Genomic DNA, 21,660 nt, shown 5'->3' on the forward strand with positions numbered 1-21,660 from the left:
GCTTTTGGCGGGAGAGACACATAGTAAACAAATAAACATATTGATGAATAAGACTTTTATATATATTATAGTGATAAGTACCAGGAAAAACAGAAAGAGGGCAAAGCGAGAATGACTGGGTGGGGTCCAACATCAGATGCTCAGGGAGTCCCTGTGAAGAAGGAATTTGTGCACTGAGATCTGAGGGACAAGAAAGAGGCAGTCTGTGAAGGTCAGGATAAAGGACGTGCTAAGCAAAACCAGTGAGAAGTAGCAGGAGCAAAACCAGGTGTGGCTGCAGCAGAGTGAGCTGGGGGGTCGGAGAGGAGCTGGAGCCATACGATGTAGGACCTGTAAGGCCACGGTCAGGTGTCAGGACTTACTCCAAGTGTGATGAGACGTCCTGGGCGGGTTACAGCAGGGCTGGGGAAGTGGGGGTGAGGCGATTTGGTTTACGTCTTTCAAAGGCTCTCTGGTTGTCATGAGGTCAAGGCAAGAAGTTAGGGGCCGTTGTAGCAGCTCATGTGAGAGCAACATGGGCTTCGTCCAGGGCGGTAGCCGTGTGTATGGAGATGATACGGATTTGTTCTGTATTTTGGAGGTATAGCCAATAGGACTGACTGGTGATTAGATATGGGGTGGCAGGACACCAGAGGAGTTTAGATGACTGAAGATTTTGGGCTGAACACCCACGTGGTAACACTTATTGAAATAGGGAGACTGGGAGAAGAGCAGGTTTGGGGGCAGGTTCCATTTTGGCCGATTAAGTTTGAAAGGCCTGGAAGTCATCCAGGTAGAGCTGTCCAGTAGGTGTATCAAACTTCACGTGTCCCAAATCTCTCACCCACTCGCTCTGCTTCCTCACCTGGAAAATAGGTAATGGTGTCTTCCCTTCATGCCTCACAGAGCTATTTTAAGGATCCACTGTAGCTAAGAGAACTTCCAAGGTTTCGGCCCCTTATGGGAGAGTAAGCTTTTATTAGGTCAGATGAGGAAATGGAGGCCCAGAGAAGTTAAGTGGCTGGACCACGGTCCTCCAGCCTGGATTAGAGCTTGAGTCTCCTGATGGACAGTGATGGTGCCTCATGGCATCACGCTCTGCTAGTTCTTCCCTTCTCTGCTTGGTGGTACTGCCTGGTCTGGTGCTCAGTGGGTTGAGGGTATCTAAGGTGGTCCTGTCTGTTCCTTGTATCCCTCTTGTGAAGAATTTTCTATTCTCATCAGCTGCTGGGGAGCCACAGTCCATCCATCCACGTACTGATACCCAGAGTCCCTTGGGCAGGTGGGCCATTCCTTGTCCTCAGTGTTTTAGGAAATTAGGGGTTGAAGCTCTAAGGCAGAGATCACAAACTGGTTGGCCTACCAATATATATATTTTTTACAACTTTATTGGAGTATAATTGCTTCACAATGGTGTATTAGTTTCTGCTTTATAACAAAGTGAATCAGTTATACATAGACATCTGTTCCCATATCCCTTCCCTCTTGCGTCTCCCACCAATATTGTTTTAATTTAACTAGTGGTCAACAGTTTTTGTTTTAAAGTCAGGAGATTTCACATAAAACCTAGACTTCTGGCTTTTCTTGACAAATGGGAAGATTTCCTGGTAACAATCCGTCAGAGATGAGTAGGGCCACCTCTTGAGGCAGGGCGTGCATTCTTCACGTCACCACAGGCCCCGCCATTCCCCAGGGTTCCCCAGGAGTGCGGCTGGCAGCCCCAATTCAACGTGATACACTGGCTTGCTTTGCTCACTTACATAACCTGCTGGGCTCTGTAGGCATCCGAGGGTGCAGGTCCCCATCTGAGGGGCATAACCTGGTGGCTGAGTTGGCAGATAGGGGGCTGGAGGTCCTGCCTCAGCTCCAAGGGTACTGGCATTTCCCTCCTATCTCCCTGACTGAGCACGAAGGCAAAAACCTGGGAGAACCCATGTGCACCAGCTGACGGCAGCACTGTGGGAATTCTGACTCAACTCCGCCTAGAGCCCGACATGGCTACAGAGAGGAGAGGCTGGGGAAATGAATCTCTCAGCTTCCCTGTCTGATTTTGATCAGCTCCACCTGGATTTCTTTGAAGCCCTGGGCACTTGAAGGAGTTCTTATTTTCACAGCTGCAGAACTCAATGAGAAGTTTGCACTGAGAATGATTTCCATCCTCCTTGAGACATCAAAAAGATAATTTCGTAATAAAACCTATGGGTTCCCCACCCACCGTCCCCACCGCTGCCAATTCTGAGGTTAGTTCTTCTCTGGAACCTTCAGTTCCCGCTCTGGCAGATGCTGCCCACCCCTCGCACAGGGGAGTCATACACAGACCTTTACTTCTGCACAGATCCTGAGTCTCTTGAGGGTTCTTGGCCCCAAACAAGGCAGTAAATGGACTCCAAATGGAGCAGTTGGCGGTGTGGACTGTGAGGAAACTGAGTCCCATATACAGTCTTGTATTAGTTCAGCAAACATCTAAGAGCCTACTGTGCACCGGTTCTCAGGCTGCCTTCTGGGCCCAGAGCCGGCTGGAGCCCTCTCCAGGGCTGTGGGCCCAGGTCTTCACACCCCTGTGCTATTGTTCCACACAGTCTGTGGCTCCCCTGTGTGCAGAGCCTGGCCTCCCCAAGCAGGCCAGGCAGGGAACGCGCCCAGCACCATGGCTCAGGACAGGGGGCACACTGGGAATACACAGCCGTTTTGTATCTCAGTGACTGTGTGGGCAACTACCGTGATGGGCCCGACCGACCCTCTTTGGTCCCACTTTGTCTCTAACAATTAGGGGTGTGGCTCTGATATCAGGCTGCCTGTGTTTGAATCTTGGTTCTACCACTTACTGGTTGAATACCTCGGTCAAGATATTTAATTTCCCTAAGCCTCAGTGTCCTCATCTGTATAATGCGGGGAGGGGGTAATAATAGCTCCTGCTTTGTAGGATTAGTATGGAGATTACATACATGAGTTAATGCACACATAGTCTTAGAGCCGTGCGTGACATGTAGCAACACTCAGCAAACGTTGGTGATTATCGTCATCATTCTCTGAGCCCTCTACCTAGACAGAGCCTGTTAGCCAAGCCAGGCACCATCACACACTCACTACCTGCACCCTAACCCTAACTCTCCCCAGCACATCTGTCTGTGTCTTGACTTTCTAACTCACAGACTCATAGGACTTGTCCACTCTAGGTCTCTCCCGGACTACTTAAACCCTTCTGGGTAATAGGAAGTGTACTATGTTTTATGTAGCCTGTTTCAGCTACTCTAGCTCCTTCTTTCAGCCGCCTTAAACCAGAAAGAGGACACTCCATATACATCTCTCTCTATTCACTTCTTGTTCTCCAGCTGGGGCTCAGCTTCCTTGTTATATTGGCCCCTCCCCAGCCCACCAAAGCTAACCTGGGACAGAAATCTTCAAGCTCAGCAGGTGTCAGTGTGTCCCACAGGCTGCCCTGATTGGGGTGGAACAAACGAAGCTGGGATCTAGAGTTTATGGAAGAAGGGATTGGGCTGGTTTTTAACCAGTAGAACTGGGACATCCAGGTCTGCCTAATGCTGAATGGAATCTCTGGGCTTGGGCCATTCTGCGCGTGAGAAGGATGCTGAGGCAGCCTGGACTCTGGGGTTTTCCCTGCTGACATCAGATTTCTGGAAGACCCCAGGTTGGCCCCAAGGCTGGATGCTCACACAGAACTAGGGTGACCTCTGAGAGCGGGGCATCGATCAGATCCCTGAGGTGCTGACCCTGACTTCAGAGGTCATGCCCCTACGACCTCTCCCATACCTGACCATAGCTGGCTGCTGCCCCGGATCAAGAGAGCTTCCCCGATTGAGTCTTATCCACCAGGACTGACATGATATCAGACTACCTGGTTTCCCTGCACAAAACGACTGGGTTCAAATTTTTCATTCCTTATTCTTCCTTTTTTTCCTTCCACTTAATGCAACCCCTTTTACTAGTTTCCTCGCTTTCCCAATTGTAGTTACCAAAATACCCGATCCCACAGCCAATAGGAGAAAGGGCCAGAGCTGGCCTTTTTGCCCCACAACATCAGCCACCAAACCCTGGTGCCTCCAGGTTTCCTCACACTTGTTTTCTCCGAGCTCATGCCATCTGGACCCTCGGCCATGGCCCTCTGCCTTCTCTTCCGGCCTGTTCTCTAATTTCACAACCGTCTTCCTGGCTGTCCCTCAGTGAGCCATCCACAGCCCCGCTGGATACATTTACAACTCCCCCGTTAAGCTGAACAAGGATTGCCAAAGAAGAAACCCTTGACCTCATCATGTCCTTGTTCCTTAAGGAAAATATAGCCAAGCGTAACTGAGATTTGCATCTTATCTCCTCTGGAATCTACCTCTCTCTCTCTGTCTACAATTGTGGCCCTGGTAGAAATGGTGGCCTCTTCCACGTTGACTGATTCTGCTGCTTGCTTGCCGGAGACCTTGCTCTAGCCTTGCTTTCCGAATTTTAATCCTAGAGCTCAGCCTGTGCCCCTTCCTTCCATCTTGTGGCCTTTTGAATCACAGCCTCTCTACCCCACAGTTCTTCAGTTTTCCCCTTTCCCTGGTCTCTTCCAGGCACTCTGCCTCTCTCCTCCGTCCTTTCACAGCTAGAATATCTCCTCTCTCAACCGACGTGTAGGGGGTGTGACTGGTTTTCTCCTTCTTTCCTGTACCCTCATCCTTTTGCCCCCTAGTGGGCTGGTGACATTTTTTTTTTTTTCCTAAACCATTCTTTGAAAATAGATGACTATTAAAATTTTCCTTCCTGGTGCCCACTAGTTTATGCCTCTATTTGGTTGTTTGTAGCACAACAGAAATATGTGGAATGTGGCAGCATGAGCGTGAAGGTCTGCTATAGCCTTGGCAGCACTTTCTGTCACCTGCGAGCCTCAGTCTAACTCAGTTCCCATGGCTGCCTGTGGCGGCAGAGGCCCTGGCTCTTCTGTGTGTGACTGGTGGGTACCCTTCTTCATCACACAAACTGCTTTTCTCACCATTGCTGTGTCTTATTTTGCAGAATCCAACTTAGGTCTGGAAATCAGCATTCACTGTCCATGTCACACCTTTCAGCCCAATGGGGATATCCTGGAAAACATTCAAGAGGTGATGGAAATCAAATTCAAAGGTAACAAAATGGATGTGTATGGTAGAATGTGTCAGGGAGTTAACGAAGCAAGACGTAACAGGAAACCCCTACCAGACCCCAAGGAAAGGAACCAAATGAGCTCCCTCACGGAGATGGCCAACTGCTTTGTACTTGAGGGATTCTGCTTTGTCCCAAAAGCCGGAACTCTCTATTCTATAGAGAATACATTAGCATCTGGAAGACAGTGTTATGCTAGTAAGAGCCGTGAAATCATGTAGGCAAACTGGTCCACTTCTCTGAGCTCAGGCAGCAAACTGGGGATGACAGTACCTCTTTCACCAGGTTGTCATGAAATCAAATGAGATAACGAATGTAAAATAGAGTGCATGGATGCTCAGCAAATAATAGTTGTCTTTGCTTTCCCTAAAAGAAATGAACCTTGGTGGCTGTGAATATGAGCACTCCGACTATTGGGCTTTCCAGATGTTGCAGAGCCCACCCGATTCGACATCCGGGTTTGAACGACTGCTTTGGGCCTCAGGGTATTTGCACTGAGGGCAATAGTTGAGAGTCATTTCTGGTTTTCCAGTATGTTTCCAAGACACTCAGCCTAGACAATCTCTGGATTCCAGGAAGTACTATTTTCCTTTCTAAGCTCTGTTGTGGGTGACTGAGGCACACCTGAGGCCAGGAGGTTTGTCAAGATCAAACCAACCAATTCAAAGCCTGAGGTCAGAGGCGTGTCTGGAAAAAGGTACAGGCCTCTCTTGACTCCCAGCCCGGGGCAGTCCTTTGACCCTTCATGGGCCTTATTTCAGAGCCTTATTTTTTTAAAAGCACATCATTTGACATCCTAATCTAGGAAACTCAGAGCTCAAAAGACCCTGGAGTCCCTACCTACAGCCCGGGTTGGGTTGAAATCCTCCCACTTCACTAATCGTTATCTTGTTCATAAAGATTTTCAGAAAAAGAAGTTTGAGGTCCAGCTTCCCATTTATCTTCCAGTCCCAGTGCCCCTGCATGAGGTCCAAGTCCCTCCTGTGCCCATGCAAATTCATCTCCTCACGTTCCTGTCCCTGGTGGAGATGGACAACAGCCAGCAGCTGGCCGTCACAAAACAGATCTTCTTTTACTTGAGACTCTTTCTAATTCAGTTTTCAGTCTTTGCAGATGAAGTGGCAGGTTTCCTTTCCAGTTTGTCTGCTAAGCTGTTTACCATACACTTCATGATCTTATCTGAGTTTTATAGAGAAAACACTTTTGAAACTATAAGTGCAATGTGAATGTTAACAATTATTCATTCTTGTTCTTCTGGCTCCCATTCAAACTGTCTTAAATTGTGACACCTGAAATCCTAGGTAAGACTTCTGTGCTATTTTTGACCAATTCAGATTATAAGAGGAAACTCATATCCCAAGCTCTAAGTCTCAGAATCTAAACTGTCAGCTCAAGAAAATGTGTTAGAGCCGCCTAGTGACAATGATGCTTCATGAGTCCCTGTGGATTCCCTAGGAAGCATCTCGGGAAGGGCTCTCTGCCCTCTGAAGGATGTATGCACAGGAGTCATGAGGGGGTCTGACCAGGGGCCTCTTGCGCGTCCCTAGATACCGGTTCCTCCACCCAGTCTTCCCCTTCCTGCAGCTGGATGTTAGCATGAAGCTGCATCTCACCCACCCCTTCCTTGTAGACCCCACTGTCCCTCCTCCTGAATGGTGGGGGGATGAGATGAGAAAGCAGCAGCCACCCTGCCTTCCCTAGACAGGAGACCATCATCTTCCTTCCCTTCCACAGGTGTGGACAGTGAGGATGATCCAGGCAGAGGAGATCTGGGGCGACTGAAGAAGAAAAAGGAACACAGCCCTCATTTAATCCTCATGATGATTCCCCCAGACCGGCTGGACAACCCAGGCCAGGGAGGTCAGAGGAAGAAGCGGGCCCTGGACACCAATTACTGCTTCCGGTAAGCCTGGGCTCATGCAGGACCCACAGACTCCTGAGACATGCCTTCTGTGTGTCAGGCCCCAGGCCTAAGCCACCCCCAACTGAGGGTCCCTGATGCTCTTCACAAACATCTCCCAGGAATGGAGATTTAGAACCTCTTACAAATCTTTTTCTGGGAGCCCCACTGTTTTCCCACAGCCCAGCCCTGTAAGGGCCTGGACAAAGTAGAGGAGGAGGAGAGAATTGCTAAAACGGTTTGGATTAGAGGCTTGGCCTCTCCATGGTTTTCATGCTTTAAAATACTTGTAGGGTATGTTTGTGTGGCAGGGAGATTAATGCAGAGATTTCCATTAAAGAAGGGCTCAGTTCCCTATGAAGGGTCCAAGGATGCTACTGGATGAGGTAAAACAGGACAGTCTCCATTTGCAGTGGGGAATGTGAGCTAGGGACATTATGAACTAATTTGGAAATAGTTGAGTAGCCACTGTAAAGAGATTAAAAAATAGCATCTTATTTAGGAATACTTTAGCTTCTCATTTATAAGGGAGGGGGATTAAAAAAGCACACACAGCAATTACTGAAAGGTAGAAAATGACCACATCCATGAGAAGGTCTGAAAGATAAAGTGCTTTAAGGAATCTGGAACAAGGAGCTCATCTATGGATGCAGGAAAGGTTTCTGAAGGGTGTGGAATTTGAGCTGAGTCTTCAAGGCTGAGTGAGGCTTGAGTATGTAGGGATATGGGAGGAGGAAGCACTTTGGGTAGAGGAAGGCGCACGAATGGGTCAGTTTGGCTGGAGAGGAGGATGCCCGAATGGAGCTGGGGAGGATGAACTGGGAAATCTTTAGATCTAAAGCCATGTCTTCTGAGGAACAATGGAATGGACCAGGGATGTTGAGCTTGAGGAACAGAAGGTATAGGAAAGGCAGTGTGGTTGCCTCCAACTGAAGGCTGGCATGTAGATTTGTTCTGTGTGGCTCTCAATCAGTTAGGAATGGATGTTCTTGGCTGCAAGTGACAGTGGCTTAAACCACAGGGGATTTCCTGTTCATAAGAAGCATGTAGCAGCAGGCCCAAGGTTGGTCTGGCTGCTTACTTATGCCATTGAGGACACTCTCCAGTCTGCCATGCTCAGTATGTTGGCTTTTCATCCCCTTGCTTATGGTCACATAGCAAGACTGCTAGAGCTCCAGGTATCCTGTCCATGCTCAAGACAAGAGGAGGGAAGGAGGTAACCAGCAGCCTTCCTCTTCCATCTGTGACTTACAAAGAATCAAATACCTTTGCCAGAATTTGCCCTCGCCCACTGCATACTTCTGCTTATGTCTGATTGGTCATTGCTGGGTTACATGACAATCCCTACCTGCAAGGGAGGCCAGGAAAACAAGTATCTGGTGTTCCAGACTGCAATGGGTGGTGGCAAGAGAGAAGGCAGGGTAAGAATGGCTCTTGAGTAGAAAAATGAGTAGAAAAATGAGAATGTCTGCCACGGTTTACCCTCGGAACCCACAAGAAGCCAGCTTTTGGCCAATAGTTGCCTTTGGAAATAGCAAGTTCTAGGTCTCAGCAGGTACTGAAGTACAGGCCAGATGCCCACTTGGCAAGGGGTATTGCCAAATGGATTTCTGCAGGCAACGGAATTGAAGTGGCCTGATAATCACATTTCGGGTAATCTAGGAATCATGAATCTAATAGAAGGATATGTCTCGTTTTGATTCAATAGCCTCTAGACTTAGACTAAGCAGTTATTTACTATAGTACATAAGTGCATAAGCTTAGCGTTTATTTCTGGTTGGGTGCACATTAGGCAGGTAACAATAAAACCAACCTCAACAAAGTTGAGTTTGCTAGTAACATTCAGTGCTTGGTTTTATGTGGAACACTTCAAGTCTTTGTTTTGATTCATGCTGTAAAAGGGGCATGGCCACTTTTGCCTTTTCTCTTCTTCATACATTATCTATGTATGTATATATCTACGCCTACTATGTCCTTGGGACTCTGGTCTTCAACAGAGGAAAATGCCTTTATAGTTAGTACAGCTCAATGCACTTGAACCTGGGATTCCACTGATTAGAGCCACCTCTTATGATGACCAGGAAGGACTCCAATGCAAATATGAGGGCTATTTGTGAAGTTTTTTATGTTGGTGATTTCCTTTTAGGTTGATTTTTAAATAATTTTCATTGTTGTTGTTGTAGCAATCTGGAGGAGAACTGCTGTGTGCGCCCTCTCTACATTGACTTCCGACAGGATCTGGGCTGGAAATGGGTCCATGAACCTAAGGGCTACTACGCCAACTTCTGCTCAGGCCCGTGCCCATACCTCCGCAGCGCAGACACTACCCACAGCTCAGTATGGAACAGGGTCATGCCGCGTGGGGGGGTGGGGCTAAGCCAAGTAGGCCACTTGTTAAAAAGGATGCATGAAGGGCTGCATGTTGAACGAGCGGATGATGATCTGGGGTGTAAAATCCCTTTGGTGACGGTTCCGATCTTGGCACCCTGGCCCAACTCTAGGGGGCCACATTCTACCCTTTAAAATTCCTTCCCTAGTTTCACCCAGACTTTTAAGTTGCTTTGTCTATTTGCTTTTGTACTATGGAAATTAATTACTGTCACATGCCACCCGCTATGTCAGAGATGCACACGGCTGGCAAGGAATATTGGGGCCGAAAGGCCTCTACCGTTGGATAAAGAACTCTAATAATTCTGGCCTCTTGAATGTAGAAAAGTTATTTTAAAAGACAATGTAAAGCACACAGAAGAAGACTATACGAAACAAAGGGAAAGAGAGGGAAGTCCAGCACTGAACCTAGCTTGTCTTTCCCTCAAGAGGAAGGCAAGACAGGGCAGTAACCTGTGAAGCGTATTTCCTCAGAGCTCCTTGTTTCTGCATCCTGTCTGGGGCCCTATACTCTGGCACTGAGTAAATGGCTCAAGGCAATGTTTAGTGAGAATGGTTCTCACCGAAGTGACCAGTTATGGCTAGGAGGAACCAATACAGGGGTGTTTCTTCACAGCCAAGAGAATTTCATGATCAATTCCAAGTCCCCCAGTTATGGGGGTTATGCTTAAACCGGTAACGCTCAAACGCCATGTGCTGCATCCCGCGTGGATGAACAGTAACCTGCCACTCACCCGAACTGGGTTCCGCCAGTTCCTCTGAAGTAGCACCAGTGGCCCATTTACCACGTGCTCAGTCTCTGGAGCAGCCCCTAGACCTTGTAGAGTCCCTGGGCCCCTGGCCTGAGGTTCGGCTTTCCAACCTCTCAATGATGCCTCCCTCCCCAGGTGCTGGGACTGTACAACACCCTGAACCCTGAAGCCTCGGCCTCCCCTTGCTGCGTACCCCAGGACTTGGAGCCCCTGACCATCCTGTACTATGTCGGGAGGACCGCCAAGGTGGAGCAGCTCTCGAACATGGTGGTGAAGTCCTGCAAGTGCAGCTGAGGCCCGCCTGCTACAGAGAGAGAGGAGGGATTGCCACTGCCTGCCTGCCTGCTCCTTGGGAAACACAAAAGCGATGGACCTCACCTTGAGGCCTGGCCACAACCTTCAGCTCCAGGCAGATGGCTGAGACGGGGGTTCCCTTTTGGAACATTTCTCTTTCTTGCTGGTTCTGAGAATCACTGTAGTAAAGAAAGTGTGGGTTTGATTAGGGGAAGGTTGAACTCTTCAGAACACAGATTTTCTGTGTCACAGACAGAGGTGGTGGGGACAGAGGAAGAGGGATGGCAAGTCGACACGTCGCAGGGCCAAGGGATTTGGGATACCCTAGGGAGGAGGAAGGGCAGAGAATGGCCGGGGGGCCAGACTGGAAGACACTTGGAGCTGAGGTCAGATTGCTCATCCATCGCTGCCCCACGTCTGCTCGAGGGGACCTGGATTACGTCATACAAGGCAAGTGTTTGTCTTCAGGCAGGTTCCCAAGACAAAGTCCCAGAATTGTATCCCATACTTACCTGGGATTATGGACAAATCTGTTAGTTTTGCAAATTGTCCCCTGGACGTCAATCAGCATCAAGGGTCATTACGGGGTTGGGGTGGGGGGGCGGACTCCAGGTAATGCAGTTCCTGGGCCCTATGGACATGCTGAACTCAGAAGCAGAGGGTGGGAATTAACCCTCTCTGGTCTGCCCCCTGGGTTCCTCCTCTCGCCTTCTTCCTAGATCGTATTTCTCCTTGGACATTTGGCTAGACACCTTCCAGGTCAGGGCGCACATATCTGGATTTTGGGTCTCTGCAGCCTTTGGGCATTATGGGTTTCCCCTCCTGACCCCCCGAGACCTTGTGCTCATCTGGTGTTCCTGGAAGCAGGTGCTACAACGTGTGAGGCGTGCGGGGAAGTTGCACAAGTGCCACACAATGACTTGGCCCCAGACGCATAGACTGAGGTATAAAGACAAATACAAATATTACTCTCAAAATCTTTGTATAAATAAATATTTTTGGGAATCTTGGATCATTTCATTTTCTGGAAGATTGTTTCTAAACAATAAAAGCCTTATTCTAAGGTGTAAGTCTGACTCAATAAGTGTCCTTAATTACCCTCTTCTTAATTCCATGTTCATATCTAACGATCAGAGGTAACTGGAATCGGGGGCTGAAAATCTCAAACATTGAAACATTGCTGACCGTGAATTCCCCTGACAGTGACACACTGCACTGCCTTCTGCCATCTGAGAGGGCTGCACTACTGTTTGTGTTCCCTTCCGTCTTGGATACATTATCCTCAGACACACCGAGGCAGTGGCTCAGATGTGCAGAAAGCATATGAATTTGACCTCCATTTAGTTGTGGGCAAAGTCACTTGGGGTGATTTCACATATGGAAATGTGTTGGTTTGTACATTCACTATAAATTCAGTTGAGAATTAGAGAAACTGTCTGTGGCAAATGGCCTGAGAATATGAGGCTAATTCTGTTACCAGGTTGAGCCTAAAAGAGCTCACCAGGGACTCCTTTTCAGAGGATGGGCCTCTTGTCAGGGATTTGGGAATGGGGGAGGGCAAGAAAAGCGCAATCCCATAGTTCTCTCATGAGGTCATGGATGTCAGAGCAATGCAGAATTCCATTGTGGTTTCATGTCCACCTGAAGCAACCATCTGCAATAAGTGAGGAACCATCTAGCAGCTCCTGAAAAACATGTTCCTCTATAGAAATTACTTTACCACTGGTAAAAAAGAAGTCTATCTGAAGCTAAAATTTTGAAGGTGGAAGGATGTGTACAATATGTTCGTGTCTGGAGTTGTCCCAAATTAAACTCCTGAATTTGGTCACTGAGACTCTTTTCCTGCTTCACCTATGCTCAGGCAATTCTAAGGGCTCCTCTCTCAGACTTCATCCTATGTGGCACCCTTTTACTTCCACTCTATTTCAGGAACTATGTCCCTGCTGTAAAATCATATCTGGTGGCATTGTGCTCTATCTTACCCAAGGGAGCCAGTGGGTCTGAAGAGGGGATGCAGCATGCCTAGCTCTTCAGCCATGGCCATAGCCAGCCCAAATTTCAGTCTGTTCATTGATGGCAGTCCTTCTCAAATTTCAATGGGCATAAGAATCACCCAGGTGCTTATTTAAAATGTACAATTTCAGGCTGAAGCTTTAGAGATGTCTTTAGGACTGGGGTAGGTCCAGCCTACCTAAAAACTGTATTTTGAGAAGCAGTGCCTTATACCTGACATCGTTGGTCCTTGAGGCTTAAATGAGGAAGAGGGAAATAATCTTACAGGGCCTAGAATAAACTTTTTTTTTTTCTTTTTGGCCGCACTGCGGCATGTGGGATCTTAGTTCCCCGACCAAGGATCAAACCCGAGCCCCCCGCAGTGGAAGTGCAGAGTCTGAACCACTGCACTGCCAGGTAAGTCCCAAACCCTCCTTTTTATCCAACCTCATCAGACATCATTAGAACGTTGGCCTGAGGGTTCATCCTAATGAATCAAGGCAATGAGCAGTGTTTCCTGAAGTATCCCAAAGGAAAGAGACCCACTGTGATCCCAAATCTTCTTTTTATGTTAGAGCTCTATTCTTATCTTAGCTGATACAAATATGGGCAGGGGTCTGAAGCCCAGCCTCCCCATTCGACATGTCACTTATAGGCACTATAGAAACTTAAACCATTTGTCTGTCCATCTGTAAAAATACGTGCCTGTTTTGGGGAAGGGTAAGGGGGGACACTACTGTTGGAGGGAGGATCATATGATTTGCTTGGCTTGTTACCAAGAGAAGTCCAGTACCAATAATAATGACACTAAAGTACTTGGGTAAATGAAGGAAGAGATCTGGAGTCTGGTCTTACACCTGATCAGCACATGGTGAATGCAGTAAGAAATTTAGCCTGAGGATTCAATCCTGATGGTTACCTAGGGCAATTCCAAACACTCTAGTTGGTCTAAAAGTTCTTTTACTGGGCTCATACCCTCTTATGCTTTTTTACAAGAACCATATGGTGAGTCTCCCCAAATACCTTATTTCCCAATTCTACACATCAGCAGGGGACTATGAAGGAATTCTAATTTGTCTACTAACCAATCCATAACCAAATTAGCAAAACAGTTAAGATGGTCCTCAGACTACTAACCAGAAGTCACAGGAACACCTGGAATGCTCTCTTTTCTCCTGCAACTGACAGACTTCATCCCTCACAAGCAAACAGAATGCTTCAATGGGCTCAAACCTGTTTTCATTCACCAGGAAGGCAATAGAGCCCTCTTCTCTCTGCCTTTTTGGGGGTCCTTTTTCTTTTAGGATTTCAATGCTGAATCTATAGGACTTCGTTGTGGAAACCCCAGATGCTGGATTCTCCCCCAGTAACTCCCTGTGGCAGCTAAGTCAACCTTCAGTGGGCTCTGCAGTCACCTTTCAACCTTTTCTCCAGTGGAGGCCAGAGAGAGGACCTAGGACGGATGAGGAAGCAAGAAAGCAGAGGTAAAGCAGAAAGCAACCAGGGGGCTGAGCTGCATCGTTCTGATGAACCGTTTAGGTAAACACTGTGCAACTGGATACAGATTCACGTGCCACTGGAGGACCCATCTGCTGTGGTCTGATAATGGAGACATTTGCATGCCCCAGCCTCCCAGGTGCTGGGGCTGCCCCTGGGGAAGAGCCTGGACCCACCATCTGTTGAAACCAAATATAAGAATAAAACATCTCTTTATAGCTCACCTTTCTTACCTGAAGTTTAAAAAATTGCCCAGCAATGAAATAAAATGAGAAGTTGGGCCTATTTCAGTCTCATTTGTGAATACTGATTGTTTGGAAATTAGTTAATGGAAAAAAAAAGAAAAGAAAAATAGACTTACTTTATTAATTTTAGAAATCAGTAATTCCAAAGGGTGCCTTTACCATGGCTCATGTGGTCAGCAGCACACGGACTGTTTTTCACTCTCCGGGAAACTTGCGATATAAACTCCCCCTTTTCCCCAAACCCTCTTGCAAGGGAAGAACAACTTTGGTACATAATGTTGTTGGGATTTTAGGCTTTTAGGAGGTAAAGCTTAATACTGCAATCTGGAAAAGAAGAGGAAGCAAAATGCAAATAGCCAAAGAGCCTCTTTTATATCATCTCTGTGTGGTAGCAGGAGAGGGACAGAGAAGACCTAAGCAGGTGGGAGAGGGGGTGAAAGGGGTAAAAGATACACGTGTGCTCTGATGGGGTATATATCGCTTCCACTGAACGTCCCCACTGCCAAGTTCCACTGAAACCGAGCTGACATGTTTTCCTGTCGTCTCAGGAAAAGTCTGGATTGGCTGATAGGCAACAATCTACTGCCACTTCTGCTGGTAGGCACTGGGGATTGAAACAGCAAAAAAACCCCAAAATACTCTGGACCCCTTGCAGCACTGGTGGATGCTTCACTGGAGTCACGCACCCAGGAGTAGTGGAGCAGTGAATAGGTTCCTCCTCCGCGTGTCTGTGCTTCATCTTTTAGTGTGAGTGGGATCTGAAAAAGAAGAAGTCAACCAACCACTGAGTATATGAAATGAGCACGTGCGGTTTTACTAATTTACAGGAATGTTTGGATTAGTTAGCATTACTGAAGAATACAGTATCTGTGGCCCAAATAAATGAAGATCACTTTGAAGTAAAAAACTATTAATTTTAACTACTTTTGTTGGAAACGGTTCTAAAACACTCCCATTCTGCTGCTGCTTCTTTTTCTTAGTTTTAGTTTTAGTGTCGTTTTCTTAGTTTCTCCCGGCCCCCCATAAGAACATTTTATCCCTTCTGCTTCTTAAATAAAAGATGCTAAATAAATTAGCCTTTTCTAGAAACTCAGAGTCAGCATTATTAGCATTCAATATTGAACCACATGGAAAAATTGCTCTATGTACGCTCTAGAGTTTGTCTAAATCTTCCCTCCGTGCTGGGTTATCAGATAACACTCTGCCTTGTACCCCCTGCCTCCACCCCCAAAATACACATCTACATTTCTCCATCCAGTTTAAGAAAAGGAACATTACTATTACCCTAAATCCCCTGTGAGACCCTCCCAATTCTTTCTCATTTCCACTATCTTGAATTTTGGGTTTATCTTCCCCTTGTTTGCTTTAAAAAAACAGGTCTATTTACTACATATACTTATATCCCTACACATTTTATTTTAGTTTTATGTGGTTTTGAATTTTAGAGTGCCATTTTATTATGTGACTATTCTTATATGTGATCTCAGTACACAACTGGAAGAATTTCTTTAGATAGATACTTAGGAGTGGAATTGTTGGGTCATAAATACTTGCATCTTCAACCCTCTAAAAATAATGCCAGCTTATTTTCCAAAGCAGTTGTACCAATTCATACCCCCTCTGCCAGTGGATGAGCTTCCCCTGCAACCTCAACCTCCTCTACATGTGGAGAAGCGGTATTGCCTGAATTTAAAATTTTTGCGAATCAAGTGAGGATATGATGGTATCCTACTGTGGTTTTAATTAGCATCTGACTGATTAGGAATGAGGTTGAGCATCTTCTCAAGTATCTAGTATTACACACACATGTTTTGTCTTCTGCAAAATGCCTGGATATGCCTTTTGCTTATTTTCTTATTGAGTTGTTGCTTCTTGATGTCTTTAAACAGCTCGGTTGAGATATAATTCCATACCATTCAATTTACCCATTCAATGTGTAAAATTCAGTGACTTTTAGTACATTCAGAGTGCATCCATCACCACTATCAAGTCTAGAACATATTCATCGAAAGGAAATGAAAACCCACATCTCAGCCATCACCCCCATACATCTCATACCCCCAGACCTAGGCAACCATTAATCTACTTTCTGTCTCTATAGATTTGCCTATTCTGGACATGGCATATTAAGTGGAATCATATAATATGTGGTCCTTTGTGTCTGGCTTCTTTCACTTACCATAATGTTTTCAAGGGTCATCCACATTGTAGCATGCGTCAGTACACTATTCCTTTTAATGGCTGAATAATACTCTATTGTGTATATATACTATATTTATTTATTCACTCATCAGTTGATGGGTATTTGGGCTGTTTCTACCTCTTGGATATTATTAATAATGCTGCTAAAAACATTCAAGTGCAAGTTTTTGTTTGGACATATGTCTTCATTTCTGTTGGGTTATATACATATTGCTGGGTTATAATGGTAACTCTATGTTTAATGGTTTGGGGACCTGCCAAACTGTTTCCCAAAGCAGTTGCACCATTTTGCATTTCCACAAGCGGAGTATGAAGCTTCCCATTTCTCCACATCCTCAACACTTGTTATTGTCTTTTTCTGAATACTGCCATCCTGGTGGGTATGAAGTGGTATTCTGCTATGATTTTGATTTGCATTTCCCTAGTAGCTAATGCTGTTGAGAATGTTTTCATATGCTAATTGGCACTGTATATCTTCTGTGCAGAAATGCCTTGTTCAGATCCATTGCCCATTTAAAAAATTGAGTTTTCTTTTTAATCATTGAGTTTTAAGACTTCTCTACATATTCTAGACACAAGTCCCTTATTACATACATAATGCATGCAAATATTTTCCCATTCTGTGGGTTGTCATTTCAACAGTGTCCTCTGAAGCACAAAATTTAAAAATTTTGATGATGTCCAGTTTGTCTATTTTTTCTTTTGTTGCTTATGCTTTTGATGTCATATCTAAGAAACCATTTATTGATTTTTAAAGTTCTTTGCTTAATACCTGGATACTAATTTTTTGAGGGTGTGTGGCAAACACCCTCACCAAGTTTGTGACTTGTTTCTTCAATCTCTTTAGGGTATCTTTTTTTTTTTTAAGAGGTTGTTTCATGATTTATTAATTTATAAGGAAAGTCCTATTCAGAGATGAAAATTAGATTGCATTTAGATATACACTTAACAAATGACCTTTTCAGAAAATGGTTTTGTTTTAAATGTTAAAACTTCCAGAAAATCCAGGGCAGTCACCATAAAAATGGATGGTTTCTTTAAAAAACTTTTTAAAATAAAAAATTTCAAACATACACACAAACTAGAATAGTATGACACCTTCCTGTTCTCATTCTCTAGCTTCGATAATTATCAACGTCCTACCATTCTTGTTTCATCTCTCTCCCCATGTTTTTTTTTTTTTTGCCGTACGCGGGCCTCTCACTGCTGTGGCCTCTCCCGCCACGGAGCACAGGCTCCGGACGCGCAGGCCCAGCGGCCATGGCTCACGGGCCCAGCCGCTCCGTGGCACGTGGGATCCTCCTGGACCGGGGCTGGAACCCGTGTCCCCTGCATCGGCAGGCGCACTCCCAACCACTGAGCCACCAGGGAAGCCCTCCCCATGTTTTTTCTCCTGGAATACTTCAAAGAAAACCCAAGATAATGCATCATTTCACTCATAAATACTTTAGCATGTATTTCTAATAGAGAAGAACTTAAGGATAAAAGGAAAACAAAACAAAAACCTCACAACATCTTTATGGTGTCTTAGAACAGAAGTTCCTAATTTGAACAAAGTCAAACTGATCAGTTTTCACCTTTCTAGTCTGCACTTCCTGGGTCTAACTTAAGAAATCTTTCCCTCACATTATGGTCATAATGTATTGTCCTATAACGTCTTACAAAAATACTGACACTTTTGCCTTTTGTATTTAAGTTTTTAATTCAAACTAAAATTGTGTAGGGTATGAAGAACAGATCTACTTTCATTTTTTCCCCACAAAATAACTAATTTTCCTAGCATTATTTATTGAAAAAGCCACCCTTTCCTCCTTTAACTGCAATACCTCTCTGCCATAAACTGTTTCCATCTAGAAGACCAGTCTTCTGTGCCAACAACACACTCTCTTAATTACTTTACCTTGATAATAATCTTTTTTTAAAAAAATAAATTAATTTTATTTATTTTTGGCTGCGTTGGGTCTTCGTTGCTGCTCATGGTTTCTCTCTAGTTGCGGGGAGCGGGGGCTACTCTTCGCTGTGGTGCACAGGCTTCTCATTGCGGTGGCTTCTCTTGTTGCGAAGCACGGGCTCTAGGTGCACGCGTTTCAGTAGTTGTGGCTCACGGGCTTCAGTAGTTGCAGCACGCAGGCTCAGTAGTTGTGGCACACGGGCTTAGTTGCTCTGCAGCATGTGGGATCTTTCCGGACCAGGGCTCAAACCCATGTCCCCTGCATCGGCAGGCAGATTCTTAACCACTGCGCCACCAGGGAAGTCTCCCTTGATAATAATCTTGATAATAATTTTTGGTATCTAGTAAGACAAGTCACACATGGCTCCTTATCTCCCATTCCCATTATTTAAGAGTATAAGGGTTAGGCTTGACCCTTTTCTCTTTCATGTAAATTTCAGAATCAACTTAAGTTAAAAAAAAATGAACAACTAATATCCTCTCCAATCTATAGATAAATTTTGGGGTGAAATGACATCTTACCAAACTGACTTTTAATCTATGAACATGTTTCTCTCTCCATTATTTTTTTTAAGTGACTCTCCATAGGGTTTTATAATTTTTTAAAATTGGAATATAATTGCTTTACAATGTTGTGTTAGTTTCTGCTGTACAATGAAGTGAATCAGCTATATGTATACATGTATCCCCTCCCTCTTAGACCTCCCTCCCACCTCCACCCCCCCATCCCACCCATCTAGGTCGTCACAGAGCACCAAGCTGAGCTTCCTGTGCTTTATAGCATGTTCCCACTAGCTATTTTATGCATGGTAGTGTATATATGTCAATCTTAAATCTCCCAATTCGTCCCACCCTTCCTGTCCCCCCCCATGTCCACATGTCCGTTCTCTATATCTACGTCTCTATTCCTGCCCTGCAAATAGATTTATCTGTACCATTTTTTCTAGATTCCACATGTATGTGTTAATATACGATATTTGTTTTCCTCTTTCTGGCTTACTTCACTCTGTATGACAGACTTTAGGTCCATCCACGTCTCTACAAATGACCCAATTTCGTTCCTTTTTATGGCTAATATTCCATTTTATATATGTACCACATCTTCCTTAGCCATTCATCTGTCGTTGGACATTTAGGTTGTTTCCATGTCCTGGCTATTGTAAACAGTGCTGCAATGAACACTGGGGTCCATGCATCCTTTTGAATTATGGTTTTCTCAGGGTATATCCTCAGTAGTGGGATTGCTGGGTCATATGGTAGTTCTACTTTTAGTTTTTTAAGGAACCTCCATACTGTTCTCCATAGTGGTTGTATCAATTTACATTCCCAGCAACAGTGCAAGAGGGTTCCCTTTTCTCCACACCCTCTCCAGCATTTACTGTTTGTAGATTTTTTGATGACTACCATTCTGACTGGTGTGAGGTGATAACCTCATTGTAGTTTTGATTTGCATTTCTCTAATAATTAGTCATGTTGAGCATCTTTTCATGTGCCTCTTGGCCATCTGTATGTCTTCTTTGGTGAAATGTCTATTTAGGTCTTCTGCCCATTTTTTAATCGGGTTGTTTGTTTTTCTGATCTTGAGCTGCATGAGCTGTTTATACTTTTTGGAGATTACTCCTTTGTCAGTTGCTTCATTTGCAAATATTTTCTCCCATTCTGAGGGCTGTCTTGTTTATGGTTTCCTTTGCTGTGCAAAAGCTTTTAAGTTTCATTAGGTCACATTTGTTTATTTTTGTTTTTATTTTCACTACTCTAGGAGGTGGGTCAAAAAAGATCTTGCTGTGGTTTACGTCAGAGTGTTTTTCCTATGTTTTCCTTTAAGAGTTTTATACTGTCTGGTCTTACATTTAGGTCTTTAATCCATTTTGAGTTTATGTTTGTGTATGGTGTTAGGGAGTGTTCTAATTTCATTCTTTTACACATAGCTACCCAGTTTTCCCAGCAGCACTTATTGAAGAGGCTGTCTTTTCTCCATTGTATATTCTTGCCTCATTTGTCATAAATTAGGTGACCATAGGTACGTGGGTTTATCTCTGGGCTTTCTATCCTGTTCCGTTGATCTATATTTCTGTTTTTGTGCCAGTACCATACTGTCTTGATTACTGTACCTTTGTAGTATAGTTTGAAGTTGGGGAGCCTGATTCCTCCAGCTCTGTTTTTCTTTCTGGAGATTGCTTCGGCTATTCAGGGTCTTTTGTGTTTCCACACGAATTGTAAAATTTTTTGTTCTAATTCTGTGAAGAATGCCATTGGTAGTTTGATAGGGATTGCACTGAATCTGTAGATTGCTTTGGGTAGTATAGTCATTTTCACAATATTGATTCTTCCAATCTAAGAACATGGTATATTTCTCCATCTGTTTATGTCATCTTTGATTTCTTTCATCAGTGTTTTATAGTTTTCTGAGTACCGGTCTTTTGCCTCCTTAGAAAGGTTTATTCCTAGGTATTTTATTCTTTTTGTTGTGATGGTAAGCAGGGTTGTTTCCTTAATTTCTCTTTCTGACATTTTGTTGTTAGTGTATAGGAATGCAAAAGATTTCTGTGCATCAATTTTTAAAAAATTTATTTATTTTATTTTTGGTTGTGTTGGGTCTTTGTTGTTGCATGCAGGCTTTCTCTAGTTGTAGCAAGTGGGGGCTACTCTTCATTGTGGTGCATGGGCTTCTCATTGTGGTGGCTTCTCCTGTTGTGGAGCATGGGCTCTAGGAGCATGGGCTTCAGTAGTTGTGGCACATGGGCTCAGTAGTTGTGGCTCATGGGCTCTAGAGCGCAGGCTTAGTAGTTGTGGCACGTGGGCTTAGTTGCTCTGCAGCATGTGGGATCTTCCAGACCAGGGTTCGAACCCGTGTCCCCTGCATTGGCAGGTGGATTCTTAACCACTGTGCCACCAAGGAATCCCTGTGCATCAATTTTGTATCCTGCAACCTTACCAAATTCATTGATTAGTTCTAGTAGTTTTCTGGTGGCATCTTTAGGATTTTCTATGTATAGTATCATGCCATCTGCAAACAGTGACAGTTTGACTTCTTCTTTTCCAATTTTTATTCCTTTTATTTCTTTTTCTTCTCTGACTGCCGTGGCTAGGGCTTCCAAAACTATGTTGAAGAAGAGTGGTGGGAGTGGACATCCTTGTCCTTTTCCTGATCTTAGTGTAAATGCTTTCAGTTTCTCACCAATGAGAATGATATTTGCTGTGGTTTTGTCACATATGGCCTTTATTATGCTGAGGTATGTTCCCTCTATGCCCATTTTCTGGAGAGTTTTTATCATAAATGGGTGTTGAATTTTGTCAAAAGCTTTTTCTGCACCTATTGAGATGATC

The 21,660-nt window shown here is 44.8% G+C and overlaps 2 protein-coding genes across 3 annotated transcripts in view; one reads left to right on the forward strand and one right to left on the reverse strand.

Annotated features, from left to right (window-relative positions):
* Positions 1-11,494, forward strand: part of TGFB3 (transforming growth factor beta 3) — a 28,384-nt gene extending 16,890 nt beyond the window's left edge. For both annotated transcript variants that reach the window (XM_060095795.1, XM_060095796.1), the window contains exons 5-8: positions 4,987-5,094; positions 6,847-7,015; positions 9,196-9,349; positions 10,288-11,494. In XM_060095795.1, the coding sequence (XP_059951778.1) occupies positions 4,987-5,094; positions 6,847-7,015; positions 9,196-9,349; positions 10,288-10,446 (590 nt within the window). In that variant the 3' untranslated portion in view covers positions 10,447-11,494. The remainder of the gene's footprint in view (positions 1-4,986; positions 5,095-6,846; positions 7,016-9,195; positions 9,350-10,287) is intronic.
* A 2,782-nt stretch (positions 11,495-14,276) lies between these two features.
* TTLL5 (tubulin tyrosine ligase like 5) overlaps positions 14,277-21,660 on the reverse strand; it is a 312,098-nt gene continuing 304,714 nt past the window's right edge. The window contains exon 34 of the mRNA XM_060095798.1: positions 14,277-14,938. Coding sequence (XP_059951781.1) covers positions 14,916-14,938 — 23 coding nt within the window. The 3' untranslated portion in view covers positions 14,277-14,915. The remainder of the gene's footprint in view (positions 14,939-21,660) is intronic.

This window comes from Mesoplodon densirostris, chromosome 4, assembly GCF_025265405.1.
Source record: "Mesoplodon densirostris isolate mMesDen1 chromosome 4, mMesDen1 primary haplotype, whole genome shotgun sequence".
Taxonomy (NCBI): Eukaryota; Metazoa; Chordata; class Mammalia; order Artiodactyla; family Ziphiidae; genus Mesoplodon; species Mesoplodon densirostris.